The sequence below is a fragment of the Cetorhinus maximus genome, chromosome 23 (genome assembly GCF_964194155.1).
Source record: "Cetorhinus maximus chromosome 23, sCetMax3.hap1.1, whole genome shotgun sequence".
NCBI classification, from domain to species: domain Eukaryota; kingdom Metazoa; phylum Chordata; class Chondrichthyes; order Lamniformes; family Cetorhinidae; genus Cetorhinus; species Cetorhinus maximus.
In genome coordinates, this window is record NC_135901.1 from 56,251,775 (window position 1) to 56,265,914 (window position 14,140).

The 14,140-nt window shown below is 40.4% G+C and overlaps 1 gene segment (V, D, J or C); it reads left to right on the forward strand.

Moving 5' to 3' along the window:
• The first annotated feature begins 1,566 nt into the window (after positions 1 to 1,566).
• Positions 1,567 to 13,587, forward strand: LOC144698569 (Ig heavy chain C region-like). The segment is given in 5 exon segments: positions 1,567 to 1,585; positions 6,982 to 7,326; positions 8,275 to 8,586; positions 12,314 to 12,619; positions 13,113 to 13,587. Coding segments are annotated over 5 exon segments (1,374 nt in total).
• Positions 13,588 to 14,140: the final 553 nt, after the last annotated feature.

Sequence of the window (14,140 nt, forward strand, 5' to 3'; positions counted from 1 at the left end):
TTCCATTCGCTAACAGATGTCCAATCCGTCGTCGTGCTGACCCAGCCGGCTTCAGAGACCGCCAAGCCCGGAGAATCTCGCAAACTGTCCTGTTCAGTGAGCGGGTTCAATCTGGACAGCTACTATGTGCACTGGGTTAAACAAGTTCCTGGGAAAGGGCTGGAGTGGCTCCTTGCTTTCTACAAGGCCTCGGGAACCACGTATTACGCGCCTGGAGTCGAAGGTCGAATCATTCCATCAAGAACTTCGTCCACAACTTACATTGAGATTAAAAATCTGAGACCTGAAGACACCGCGAGGTATTACTGTTCAAGAGACTCACAGCGACCTGAACAAGCCCAGAGCTCGTACAGAAACCGCAGAGAAATAATTGCAGTGAATCATAGGTCAGTATTAGCGCAAAATAGGTTAAGAGATGTGATATAACCTAGATTGAAAAGTTATATTTTCCAAAGCAATAAAGTGGCGAAGAATAAAAACAAAATGTTGACTAACTCTGTGTATTAAAGAACATAGTTACCGGTTAGAATGTGCACAATTGACAAGGAGACAAATCGAAATGTTTACATGTTATTATGTGAACGGGGATAATTTTAGCCCAAAGTTCTGCTCCTGAGTAAAACTCTTGGATGAATTATAATCAAAATCTGAAAATCTTCTGTTGCATGGAATGATTTATTTCTTATAGCAACAATCGGTGAGTGAGAGCAGTATTTGTGCTGGTGCGTGTCACTGTGGTACTACAGTGTGTCACGGTGATGTGTATAGCGAACTCCTCATACAAATACCCCAGAGAGGGAGTTTGATCGAATCTGCGATCAGTATCACAGCAGGAAAGTCAAAGAAAATGAACATGACCAACAATAAGCTTATGAAGGAACACTGAACTGCGAAATATGTATAAATGCCTTCGTTTTAATTAATTTTGATTATCTTGCTAAATAGGGGCACAGATGTTAAAGGCGTATTTCGATCCGCTTTATAAACATAATGAAGAGTAATAACTGAAATATCACAATGATGTATTCATACAGTATTCAGAATCAGTTTTCTCAGTCCGCTATGGATTTGAATCTCTGTATTTCACATTTAACTGTCCGCCACAGTTTCTGACACGGTGCGTCTCACAGTGATACAACTGGTTGGCACAGCCGTTACTGTTAATGAAAAAACCTCATCGGAGCTAATTGATTGCATTTGGGTCAATGCATTTTGATTTTTTACAATATAGCTATATTAAACAAAGCCCTATCTCTGCCTGGAACTTCCCAATTGACAGGTTTCAAGAGGTGCCAGTGTGTTAATTATTAAACCATTGCTTGCTGATTTCAATGCATGATCCTGAGCTACTCTGCGAAACACAAAAAACAGTATAATTTATAAACTTTAAAAAATATTTAACAAATTTACTATTTTGATAAAGCCGATCATGATTTTACTTTGCCTCTCGGCTCGGAATTTAAACTAATATTGAATTTCTCCTCTTGTGTGCAGAAGTAGTTGTTGTGTGACCCAGACCAGCGAATGTAACACTGTGACTATATTTGGGACTGGGGACAAGGGACCATGGTGACGGTAACTGCAGGTAAGAAACATGCCTTCATTCTGTGCTGTTGGATTTGCTTCATTGTTTCATATTTCTGTTTATTTTAGTCATTAATGTGTTAACCAAAACTTTGCATTGGTGGATTCTGTGTTTACAATGTTTCATTTAATTATGCTGCAAAGGGATTGAACAATTGTTCTGCTTCTCCACAAAAAAAATGCTATTGGAATTTTATGGACTTGTTTGAGTGATTTGCCTTTTATCTGCTGATGAGGCTTTGTGCCTGGCTTACCTTAAATACCTGAGTTTTGTTAAAAAATTTGGTGTTTCTACCATGTTTAATCTCGGTGACATCTGATTGCTGCAGGTTTTGTAATCGACTGAAAACATTGTGTTTAAAAGCGTTGGAAATAAGATTGTAGACAGGAAACCGAGTGCTATCAAGGTCAAAAATGACGTTTTAAACTATGGGTTTTAAAATAAATGTTTGTCATGTTTATTTGTGTCAACTGCGCTGAAAAATATCAATATAATGTTGACGAACGTTCACCTTAAATAAGTGAAATGCTACGATAAATAGGAACAAGATGGTTAACAAATTTCCTGCCTGGATCAGGTTTAAATTAATACAACTTGACACGTTATAATGCAGTAATATCCCCCGATATTACTAAAATATACCGTGAAAATCAACATTAAACATGATCCATCGAAATACAATTATTCTGTCATTGTTTCATGTTTCTGTTTATTTTAATAAATGACTTGTTCAATGAAAGGCGATTTCGGTGCGATGTATTGAGGTTTATTTGAAATGTTGCACCTGATTCTGCTGAAAGGACTTAGGTAATTAAGCAGTTGTTGGATTCAGTCCCTCGGTGTTGTGATTTGGTGTTAAGTGCTGAGGAGAATATGTGCCTGGGTTACTTCGAACAGTTAAAGCTCGTGGACCTGTTTGGTGATTCTACAGCATGTAATGTCGATCACATCTTCAGGTTGTTGCCTATGTGTTTAAACCATTGTGAAGCAGGGCTATAGTTAAATAGCAGGCAGGCTTTTTAATCAATGTTGATCGATATTTTGATGCCTTTTTATTTCAGTGCTAATTGAATATTAACCATTAATATTTTTTTATCCGATGCTCCTATTTAATGCTTGAAGTAACACTGCAATGTTAAAGGACTTAACCAGCGAATTTGAACTGTAATGGGGAGTTAAATGAATATAACTCAAAAAATTATATTGGGGAAGTATTTCCCAAGATTACAGTAATAAAAAATAGTATTGCTCGACATTTAGTAGATAATCTGTGCTTTCCACAACCCTGCTGCAGACCGCAGAACAAGTAATATCAGCCGGACAAATGCCGAGGTTCCAACAACTTCCATTGTGTTTTTAAATACATAGATAATACACACAGAGTTTGCAGTGTTTCGTTTTAACAGAGGTTTTAAAGTAATTGATTCCTCCCTGGTTTACGCAAGTTGAAAAGTGCTAAATAGTTATCAATTAAATGCATTTTTAAAATTGCAGTTAGCTAATTTAATATATCTGCCAGGTTGCTGAATCTTTGCTGTGCAACCAAACTGCGTAGTTCCTTCAATTTGAGTTTAGACCATTATCACTAAACCAATCTTAAACAGTTTGCAAGATGCGTCGTTGACAGTTAATGAATCGCTCAAGAATTTTATTTAAACTTAGAGAAAGTTCAGAATGCATAAGGCTGGAGATTGACAAACATTGCAATTGAAGCAGGTTGGCTTAATTATAAATGTAACTTTTGAATTGAAGAACACCAACCAATCTTGCAAAGCTGTGAGATATATGGGTTGAATTAAATGGGAGCTACATTTAATTCTCATGAAAATCGTTGTTCTTTTTTCTCGTTGAGTTTCAGTGACTCTGGTGATGCAGAGGAATTGTTATCTCTGAGTTCTGCATTGATTGTTGTGGATCTTAATTTCAATAAGTAGCATTATATATCTAAACAGAAATTGCTGAAAAATTACTCAGTAGGACTGGCAGCATCTGTCCATGGAGAAGCAGAGATCTGAAGAAGAGTCATACGGATTCGAAACGTTAACTCTGTTTCTCTCTCCACTGATGCTGCCAGACGTGCTGAGTTTTGCCAGCATTTTCCGTTTTTATATAAGATTCCCAGCATTTTATTTTCATTATATATTTAAAACACATTTACGTGTATTATGTGGATTACGGGAACGGTATATCGAAGCTTGGCTGTATTATTATCTAGGGGAGGCTCCGAGAATGGCGACAAACTGCCAGGGCTACTTTAATTATTAAAATAAAACTGCTGTTGAAATGTGGGATGATATTTAAACTCCGGAGTCCTGCTTTAGTGACTAGAGGATGTTGCACTCCATTTTTTTTTACCGATTTGAGTACCCGGATAGTGTTTGAACAACTTATACATCTATCATGTGAAATACACGTTTAGAACAGAAGAGCTTTTATGTCGTGCCAACATAGTCACAAACATGAAAATCTTACACGGGCATAGATACAGGAGCACATTATATAAATTTGTGATCATCTTAATTTATTAAAAGTATTATAATGTATTTGTCCGAAAGTGTATGGAATTATTTGCTTAATTTAATAAGTGTCACCTTAATTTAATTAAGCCTATTATTAACAAGAGACAAATCAGAAGAAGAATAAAATTATTAACTAACTTGGCATAATAAGGTAAAATATCAACAATGTCAAAATAGAATCTACGATCGGTGCAAATTCATTACAAAAAAATCTTTCAAATGTCCTGCGCTGAGTCCAGGATTAAAGCTAAAACACATGGTTGGAGAATTTTAAAAATTATTTTCAATTAACTTGGAAAGTAACATGTTTCTTACTCAGCTGCCTTCAGCTCCATTGAATGTTGGTGTACAATTTAATTAATTACCTTCGTGTTTTGCCTCAGCAGTTTCAATGGTTACACATAATTCTGAAATTATGTCAATGAATAATCGGAGTTCAGTGTAAATATTTCCTGATTTGTTAAATTCTTGCACTGTTACAATGTCCCTTTATAGACATAAATTACCCTGAATGTAAATTATTTTGATGAACCTGTTCTCAGCCAAACTAACTCTAAGACTGTTGTGAAAACTGTACACAGACAGGGAGAAATTGAGGCCCGTCAAAAGGAGTTTTTCAATTTAGAATCAGAATAATTTCAAAAAAGTGACGTGGTCATAAATTTAAAAAAGTTTTAATCTATTCAAACGGATTAATGGACACTGGAGAAATCTATCTTTAATAGAATGTTTTTTGCATTGTTTATGTCTGTTCTGTTTCTATGTGCGTGGTCACTGTGCGAGAAGCGTGAGCCTTCTGGCTGTTTGTGAACTTTCTGGTTCATTCTCCTGTATTTCAGGGAATTAACTTCGAACCATTTATTTAAGAAGTTTGTATATCCGAGAAAGATGCGAGTCTGTTCTTAAGTTTGAGAAGGTGTCTCAGAAATAAGATCAGTATCCCAGTTTGTGGAATTCAGAAGGAATGCAAAGTGTAGAAAGATATTTTTCCTGTTCAGTGTTTGCTGTATCAGAGCCGCTGGTTTGTTGATGGTCCAGTCTAAGCGTAAGTTTTAACTAACAATGCGGAATAGGGGGCTTTTTAGAATGCATCCCACCATTACTATCCCTGAAATACATCGCTTTACAGGACTGTGCAAAGAGAGTTTTAGTATAACTCACCTGTTCTGTATCTGACATGAGCGTGTTGGCACTGTCAATGTTCTAGGAACTTTAACGAGTATCAAACACATTGGGCGCGAGTGCTCCGAATTAGATATGTAAAATTAAATGCTTCAATTCCTCCAATGAAGTAGCAGATCGTTAATTTAACGTACATTTCATTCTAAAAAAAAGCTAATTTTCTGATGAAGGGTTGATGATTAAACATTTTCAATAACAGATAATATTTCAATCAGATTGACCTGATCTAAAGTTCAATTTCAGGACAGTTGAAGGAAGTGACTGTAACGTTACCTTCTGCGATAAGATCGAATCTGGAAATAAATTGTGCAACTTAAATGGACAGTATGGTGCCTTACTCCTTATCTAATGCAAACTACGGTGGGAATGAAAGCTGGAAAACATGAATTTAACTTAACTCAATGCACAACCTGATTCCAACTACCCTAAGAACATTTGATGAACTATCATAGAAGCAGTTTTACTCTTGTTCTAAGGGCTTTACTAGGGTTTGATGTGGAACTTCAATGTTCTTCTCTCTTGTACCTAATCAGTACAGTCTGTGAACTGTGAACATTTGATAGTGCAGTGTAGATGAAACGCCTTTTTCTGAACAAGTATGCATTCATGCATCCATTTTTCCATCTATCGATGCAAAGATCGATATATTAATCGGTCTATCTGTCTATCTATCTATCTGTCTGTCTGTCTGTCTGTCTGTCTGTCTGTCTGTCTGTCTGTCTGTCTATCTATCTGCCTATCTTGTCTTTCTGCCTGTCTCTCTCTCTCTCTCTCTATTTTCTATCACTCTCTATCTCTTTCTCTATCTATTTCTCTCTCTATCTATCTATCCATCTGTTTATCTGCCTGTTTCTCTCTCCCCTTCTATACCTCTATCGATCTATATATCTATCTATCTGTTTGTCTATTTATCTATATACCGATCTCTTTAACTCTCTATCTATCTATCTGTTTATCTAACCAAGATAGCTGATAATAATGGATTATTTGTAAACATCATTGAGCATTGGCAGCTTTGGAGAGTTAATTCAGAATTGTGAGTGGCCGAAATCCAACCGTCCATGCTATCAAATAGTCTCATTGAACAACTCTGGGTCATGCTTTATAAAAGTGCTAAAAGTGTGTCTGTAAGTAATGAAGCTAGTCGATCCACCGGTCGGAGTTACAGAATCTTTAGAGCAAATGCTGCCAAGCATCATCTAAGTTTATCCCCTGAAAACAACAACATGTTGATCATGAAACTAGAATAGATTAGTGTAAAAACCCCTCTGGCCCACTGATGTCCTTCATGGAAGATAATCGGCCATCCTGGCCCAGAGATAGCTAAATGTTGCTGCATTAAAACAGTCATTTGCTGCTGATAAGAGGTTGATAGTAAAATAATTTAAGCGAAAGCTCAGTGGAAATAATGTGGAAGGATGTAAAGGTTTGAGGAATGTTTGATGTTTTCCTCAACAGAGGAGCAAGGGCTGGAGGAAGCCCAGCTTACATTATGCCTTATTTAACTCGCCATAATGTGGTCTCATGGGCAATATTTCCCTTTTCCGACTTGTGCCTCATCTTGTGCACAAGACTGGCCATCATGGCGGCGTGTCCCGTCGGGCATATCAACTCCTAAATGCAGTTTATGACGAGGATATTTTGGAAATAAATGATACTAATATTAAACTTCGAACAATTTGCTTATTTCATAAGCCCGAATCAAATTTTTAACTTGTTCAATTGACTCTTCATTCCCAGCAACACCGTCTGCCCCCACCCTCTACGCTCTGCTCTCCTCCTGTGAACAAGCAAACACTGCCGGCTCCGTGACCTACTGCTGTTTGGCTGCGGACTACTCCCCCGAAATCACCAGCGTTTCCTGGAAGAAAGATCAAGAGACGATCACAGCTGGATTGAAGACTTACCCATCAGTGCTGAACAAGAAGGGAACCCACACCCTGAGCAGCCAGTTAACCATCACCGAATCAGAGGTGGGAAGCAGCACAATCTACTGCGAGGTTCGACGGAGCGGGTCGGTCTGGGTGAAGGAAATGCCAGGTTCGTGTTGTGGGATGCTCAGGGCGGCAGTGCCGGGGCTGGGTGAAGGGGAAACGTGGTCAACAAATGAGTTATGTTCAAATTCTGCATCACATGGGTTAGAATGTAGTGAGAGTATTGTGTGTAGTTCAGGTGCCCATATCACACTTAGTGTATTGTGGATACCTGTATTCTCCACATCACACTTAGTGGATTGTGTAGAGTTCTGGCCTCCACATCACACTTAGTGTGATATGTACAACTCTGGTCTCCGCATCACAGTTATTGTACTGTGGACAGTTTTGTTCTCCACATCACAATGTAGAGTACTGTGTATAATTAAGGTCTCCACATCACAATAGGTGTACTGTGTGCAGTTATCCCCTCCAAATCACACCGAGTATACTGTATGTAGTTCTGGTTTCCACGTAAGGAGAATGCTACAGGGGCGTTGCAACAAGAGCTAAACTACTTAAAAGGACAATACCAGAGCTGATAGATTACATCTGTCAAGTAACAGCGAATAGGCTGGTGGTCTATTCTCTACAAAATAAAAAATTGTGGTGTGACCGAATAAAGGTCCTCAGACTTCTGAAATAATTTGATAGATTAGACAAGAATTAGAGCTCATGTTTACAACAGAATGTTAAAAAAAATCAATTGGCAAATCAGAATCTTCTTTACACCAAGGATGAGCAGAATGTGGGAATTTCTGTAGGTGAGACGTTACTGAGACCCTGTTTAGGGGAATCTTAATAGATACATGAGGGAGATTGTAAAGAAGGTGGTTTTTATACTGCAAGATGAAGTAGAGCGAGAGGATGTTCGTGTGGAGCCTAAAGTCCAGCATTGAACTATGGGGCCGGCTGGCCTGGTTCTGTCCTGTGGATTTTATGTAAATAGTTTTACAGTTTTTAATTGTTTGGTTTGAAGCAAAATTATTTCCAAATAATATGTATTTTCTTGCAGACCTTGTGGTGCATCATCCAACTGTTCTCCTCACCGTGAGCCCCAGTGACGAAATCACAAGCAGCAGATTTGCAACCATCGTCTGTTCAATCGTTGATTTCCGTCCAAATTCAATCAATGTGAAGTGGCTGAAGAATGGACAGGCCATGGTCTCGGGCTTCGTCACCTCTCCCGGCTTTGAAGTGAACGGGGACTTCTCGGCGACCAGTCGGCTGACAGTCCCCGCTGGGGACTGGTTCAGTCACACGCTCTATACCTGCCAGGTCACTCATAAAGGGGTCACTCAAAGCCGAAACATCACCAGACCTGAGGGTAAGAGACACAACCCGAGAAAGTTCAAGGCCATTCTTGGTGCCAATCTCTGTCCAAGCCAAGAAATATTTTGGAATGACTAAAAGCCAGAGAATGTGCCCCATTTGCCAATTTTCCCGTTTGTGTTTCCTTCCAAAGGAAACAAAAACACACTGAAGAAATCCTTTCATTTATACAGCGTCTTCAACAGCATCAGATTGTCCCAAAACACTTAGCAGCCAAGGAATGATCGTGGAAATGTGCTCATTGTCGTAAAGTAGAATATTCAGCAGCGATTTGCGGCACAACAGTCTCTTAGAAACTGGGACATGATGTTGACAGGATTTATTTATTTATTGGTTTCATTCTGTTTGTTGAGGGATACATGTTGCCCAGGAAGCAGACACCTTTCAGCTCAGCATTTCGAACGTTTTCTTTTCATTTTTATTTCAGATTTCCAGCAATATTTGGCTTTTAGAACTAAATAACATTATTGGTTTTGCTGCTGGGGAGGGTTCAAAGTAACTCAGGAGGGGCGTGGGAACAAGGAGAGAATGTCAGCGAGTAATACCAGGGTGCCTGGAATTCTGTGAGAGGCAGCTAACACTAAAAGAGGGAATAGTCAGTTAATAGATGGAGTCGGGGTAAGGGAGCATGCAATGAAGCCTGAATCAGCGTTGCACTGCATGTATGTGCATGCACGGAGTATAGTTGATAAAATTTCGGAGTTACTGTCATAGATTGTCTTGTGGGATTATGATGCTAGGGTGATAACGGAGACCTAGCTTAAGGAGGGGCAGAATTGGGTGTTAAATATTCCTAGTTACAAGATGTTCAGAAAAGAGAGGAAAGGGCATAGAGAGGGGGCGGGGTGGTCGTGGCGTTTTTGGTTAAGGAAAGTATTGCAGTACTGGAGAAAAATAATGTGTCAGGCTATTCAAGGACATAACCAATTTGGCTGGAACAAAGGAAAAAGAAGGGTGCAATTACATTGCTGGTTGTAATGTATAGACCGCAATAGCTGGTGGGAAGATAGAGAGGAGCAAGGAAATAACAGAGAGGAGTAAACATCATCGGGTAGTTATAATGGAGGGGGGTGGGGTTCATTACCCGAATATATACTTTGATAGTGGTACCGTAAGGGGCAGTGAGGGAGCAGCATTCCTAGATCATACTCTGGAGAATTTCCTACAGCAGTGTGTGCCCAGTGCAAGAAGAAAGGAGGCACTGCCAACCTGGCTCTTAGGAATGAGGTGGACCAAGTAAATAAATTGACAGGAGGGGAGCATTTAGGGGACAGTGATCATTGTATCGTAAGGTTCAGGATGACGGTGGAAAATTACATTGACTAATCCAGGGTAAGAATAGACAACTGGCAGAGAGCGGACTTCAATGGGGCAAGAATGGGGCTGGGCCTAATAGAATGGAACCAAAGGTTGGTGGGAAAAACAGTGGCTGAACAATCGGCTAACTTCAAAGAGAAGATGGTTTCGGCACAGCCAATGTATGTTCCCTCAAAAGGGAAGGGCAGGAGAAACAAATTCGGAGCTCCTTGGATGGCAAAGGAGATAGAAATGAAGTTAAGGAAGGAAAAATGTGCTTACAACAGGTGTCGGGTAGCAAATACATTTGAGAACCAAGCTGAATACAGAAGGTTCAGAAGGGATGTGTAAAAGCAAATAAGAGAAGCAAAGAGGGATTATGAAAAAAGACTGGCAGCTAACATAAAAGGAAATCCCAAAGTATTCTATAAGCATATCAATCGTAAAAAGTTTGTAAAAGGAGGATTAGGACCGATTAGGGAACAAAAAGGGGATTTACACATTGAGGCAAGAGGCATGGCTGAGGTGTTAAATGAATATTTTGCTTCTGTCTTTACCTTTAGTTAGATGCTGCCCAGGCCATGGTGACAGAGAAGGAAACTCCGTCACTAGAAGGGTTTAAAATTGATAAGGAGGAGGTATTGCATCAGCTGGCGGCACTTAAAGCTGATAAGGCACCGGGACCGGGTGGGATGCGTCCAAGAGTATTGAAGGAAGTGAGAGTGGAATTGCAGAGGCACTGACAAAACCTTTTCAGCGTTCCCTGCATTTGGGGAGGTGCTGGAGGACTGGAGATTTGCAAATATTACGCCCGTGTTCAAAAACGTTTGCAAAAGTCTGCCCTGCAATTGCAGACGAGTCAGTTTAACTTCGGTGGTGGGGAAAATTCTAGAAACAATCATTCCGGATGGAATTAATATCATATGGGATAATTTAGATTGATTAAGAAGAGTCATCATGGATTTATTAAAGGAAAACCCCGTATAACTAACTTGCTGGAGTTTTGTCAAGAGGTAACAGAGATGGTTAATGAGGGCAAGGCCGTTGATGTGGTCTATATGGACTTCCAAAAGGCGTTCGATACAATGCCACACAACAGACCTGTGAGGAAAGTTATAGATCATGGAATTAAAGGGACAATAGCTAAGTGGATAAATATTTATATATGTAAATGATCTAGATGTGGTTTGCAGGGGACAGTTTAAAGGTTTGTGGACGACGCAAAAGTTGGGAGAATTTGGGGAAATGTGATGTCACACTGAGAAAGCAGGCAGTCCCGGGCCTTAACAGTTGATGTTGAAGTCGGTACCTCTCACAATGCAATACTGACCCAGTGCTACATTGCTGGTATGAGCTACACTTGTGTTCAAACATCTGCAGTGGGGATTGAACCCATGTTCTTTCTGAATCAGAATCCCCCGGTGTTCAGGATTTCATCAACTCACAAAACACAGTGACATTTTGTTCAAAAGTTGGACGGTGAGTGAGGAGTCATTGGTTTTAGTTTTATCCGAAATTGATTGTTCATATTGTGAGTAGGATCGGTGTCTGCAGGCCTTTACTGGTAATTGCCCACGATTTCAATTCTGACAAAGATGTGCACTTTATTTCTGCTGCTGTTTTCAGATTGAGCAGCGCTGATAGCAGTTTGCATAATCTCGGCTGCATTCCTTTGAGTACAAGAGCCTAATGAGTGATCGATTTGCGGTGTTTTGGTTAATTAATGAAATTGGAAGTTGGGAGAAAATGCTTAGTCCTCCAAATTAGAGATAGGAAAATTCTGACGGAGGCCATTTTGGCAACATTTTCCTCACGCTGTGAAATATTATCACTTTCATTTCCCCAAGAATTTCTGAGGCTAGGAATCAATAGACATTTCAAAAGAAGAGATTAACATTTTTTTTTGAAAATGTTTCCCCCGAGTGCCCTCTCTCTCCATGTGCCCTCTCCCTCTCTCAGTCTGCCGCCTTTCCCCCTGTCCGCTCAGTCTCTTACATTTTTTTTTTGAAAATGTTATCGCACGTGACAGAACGGGGAGGATAAATGGGGTTAAGGGACACATTATCCTTACAGAGAGACATAGAGAGCTGAATGGTTTCCTCCTGTGCTGTTAGCGTTCTATCATTCTCTCATTCCTTGATTTCGGGACGAGTGATAATCTGTCGATAAAACGATTGTTCCTGAATTAATTCACATTGTTGCACCGGCATTTGGTTTAGTCATTCCTTTGGTTCAGGGTGGAAATACACAGGGAATGTTATGGAGTCTTCCAGAATTATTGCAAGTCACTGACCTTCAAATAATCAAAGCGTTTACACGGCAGGGTGAGATCAAATAAATATTCCCGTCGTGAGAGTGAAAGCTGAATACTGGGTTTCTGATTCTTTAAGATGATGTTTTCGTTGACATTCATTTTTGCTTCACAGTTTCCGACTGCACCGATCCCATAATTACTCTACAGCCGCCGCCAATAGAACAGGTCTTACTGGAGGCGACAGTGACCTTAACCTGCATCGTGAGTAATGCCCCTTATGGAGTCCTCGTGTCTTGGACACAAGAGCAGAAGCCTTTGAAATCAGAGATTGCTGTCCAGCCGGGAGAGGATCCAAACAGCGTGGTCAGCAACCTGAACATCTCAACACAAGCCTGGCTGAGTGGGGCTGAGTTCTACTGCGTGGTGAGCCATCAGGATCTGCCGACTCCTTTAAGAAATTTCATCCACAAGGAAGAACGTGAGTTTTGAGAATGAATCAATAAGTGAGCCAGTGTGCAAATTCCCAGTGTAAGTTTAAGAACCAATAATTAGTGTATATTGCATTAATGAGCTAGTCTGATTGGTAATTCCACTAACTAAAACCCCTAGGCCCGTAAATGAAGCATTTAAGCAGTAAATTCATAAGTAGGTGAATGAACAAGAAACTGTACTGCAGGGTTTGATGAGAATGGTGGGAAGAGCTTTGTATGGAGCTAACACACCAGCACAGAACTGTTCGACCGAATGGCCTGTTACTGTTACTGATGCAACTTTCCAATCCAATCCCGCATATTCTCAGAGTAAATGATTGCATCCACATCTGCTCCGAGCTAGAAAGCCGGTCAGACCCCAAAGTGGAAAATGGAGATCTTGAAAAGTCAAAACAAAACACATTTCTCTCATATCTAACCACCGGTGTCATTGTCCCTGGAATTCTCCTTTTTTTGACATTGATTGTAAATTTTTTGCAGCTAAATATCCGCGGGAACCGTCCGTCTCTGTCCTCCTGCCCCCGGCAGAAGATGTCTCCGCTCAGAAATTCATCTCCCTCAGCTGCTTAGTGAGAGGTTTCTCCCCCCGAGAGATCTTCGTCAAGTGGACCGTCAATGACAAGCCGGTGAATCCGGTGAACTACAAGAACACCGAGGTGATGGCGGAGAATGGCAATAACTCCTTCTTCATGTACAGCCTGTTATCCATTGCAGCGGAGGAGTGGGCCAGCGGCGCTTTTTACTCCTGTGTGGTGGGACATGAAGCGATTCCCTTGAAGATCATCAACAGAACGGTTGATAAATCCAGCGGTAAACCGAGTTTTGTGAACATTTCCCTTGCACTGATGGACACCGTTAATTCTTGTCAATGAGAATCTATCGCTTACATTTCGAACTTTAGTAGAAATAATAAAGTATATTCCTCAAATTGTGAATTAAATACACAGCCACTTAATTTATTGTGTTTTCTAGTTTTGCTAATGTTAGCCCTGTTTAGTTGATGTCGGGAATTTACAGGTCTCAGACCCGAGTCTTGCACAATCAGTGCCCCAGCTCAGATACACCCTGGGTTAGAGACAGAATAATGCTCATTCATTACAGAATTCTGCAAAGTTACTTCACCAACTTGCCCCTCGCTGAGGTGAATTCTGACAATGTCCCATTTCCCACAAGCACACACAGCAGCAGCATTTAGATCCCATTGTTCCTGCTTCACTTTTCGTCCATCCATTCAAACTTCTACCAGCTGGAAGTTGCCGCATCGCACCCACTGGGAACTGAAGTGAGGGTCACACGGGAAGGCGAATTTTATCTCCACTTAGCCAACATAGAAAGGGGGGAGGGCATTAGTTAACGCAATGTACCTGCACATCCCCAACAGAGACATCCGGAGAGGAAATTGTTTAGCCAACGAAAGGGAGTGGAGAGGGGAACATTAACTCACTAAACTCCCAGTCCCAGAGCAGAGGGTTTAGAAGTGAACAACTGTCTATGATATGGATTCAGAT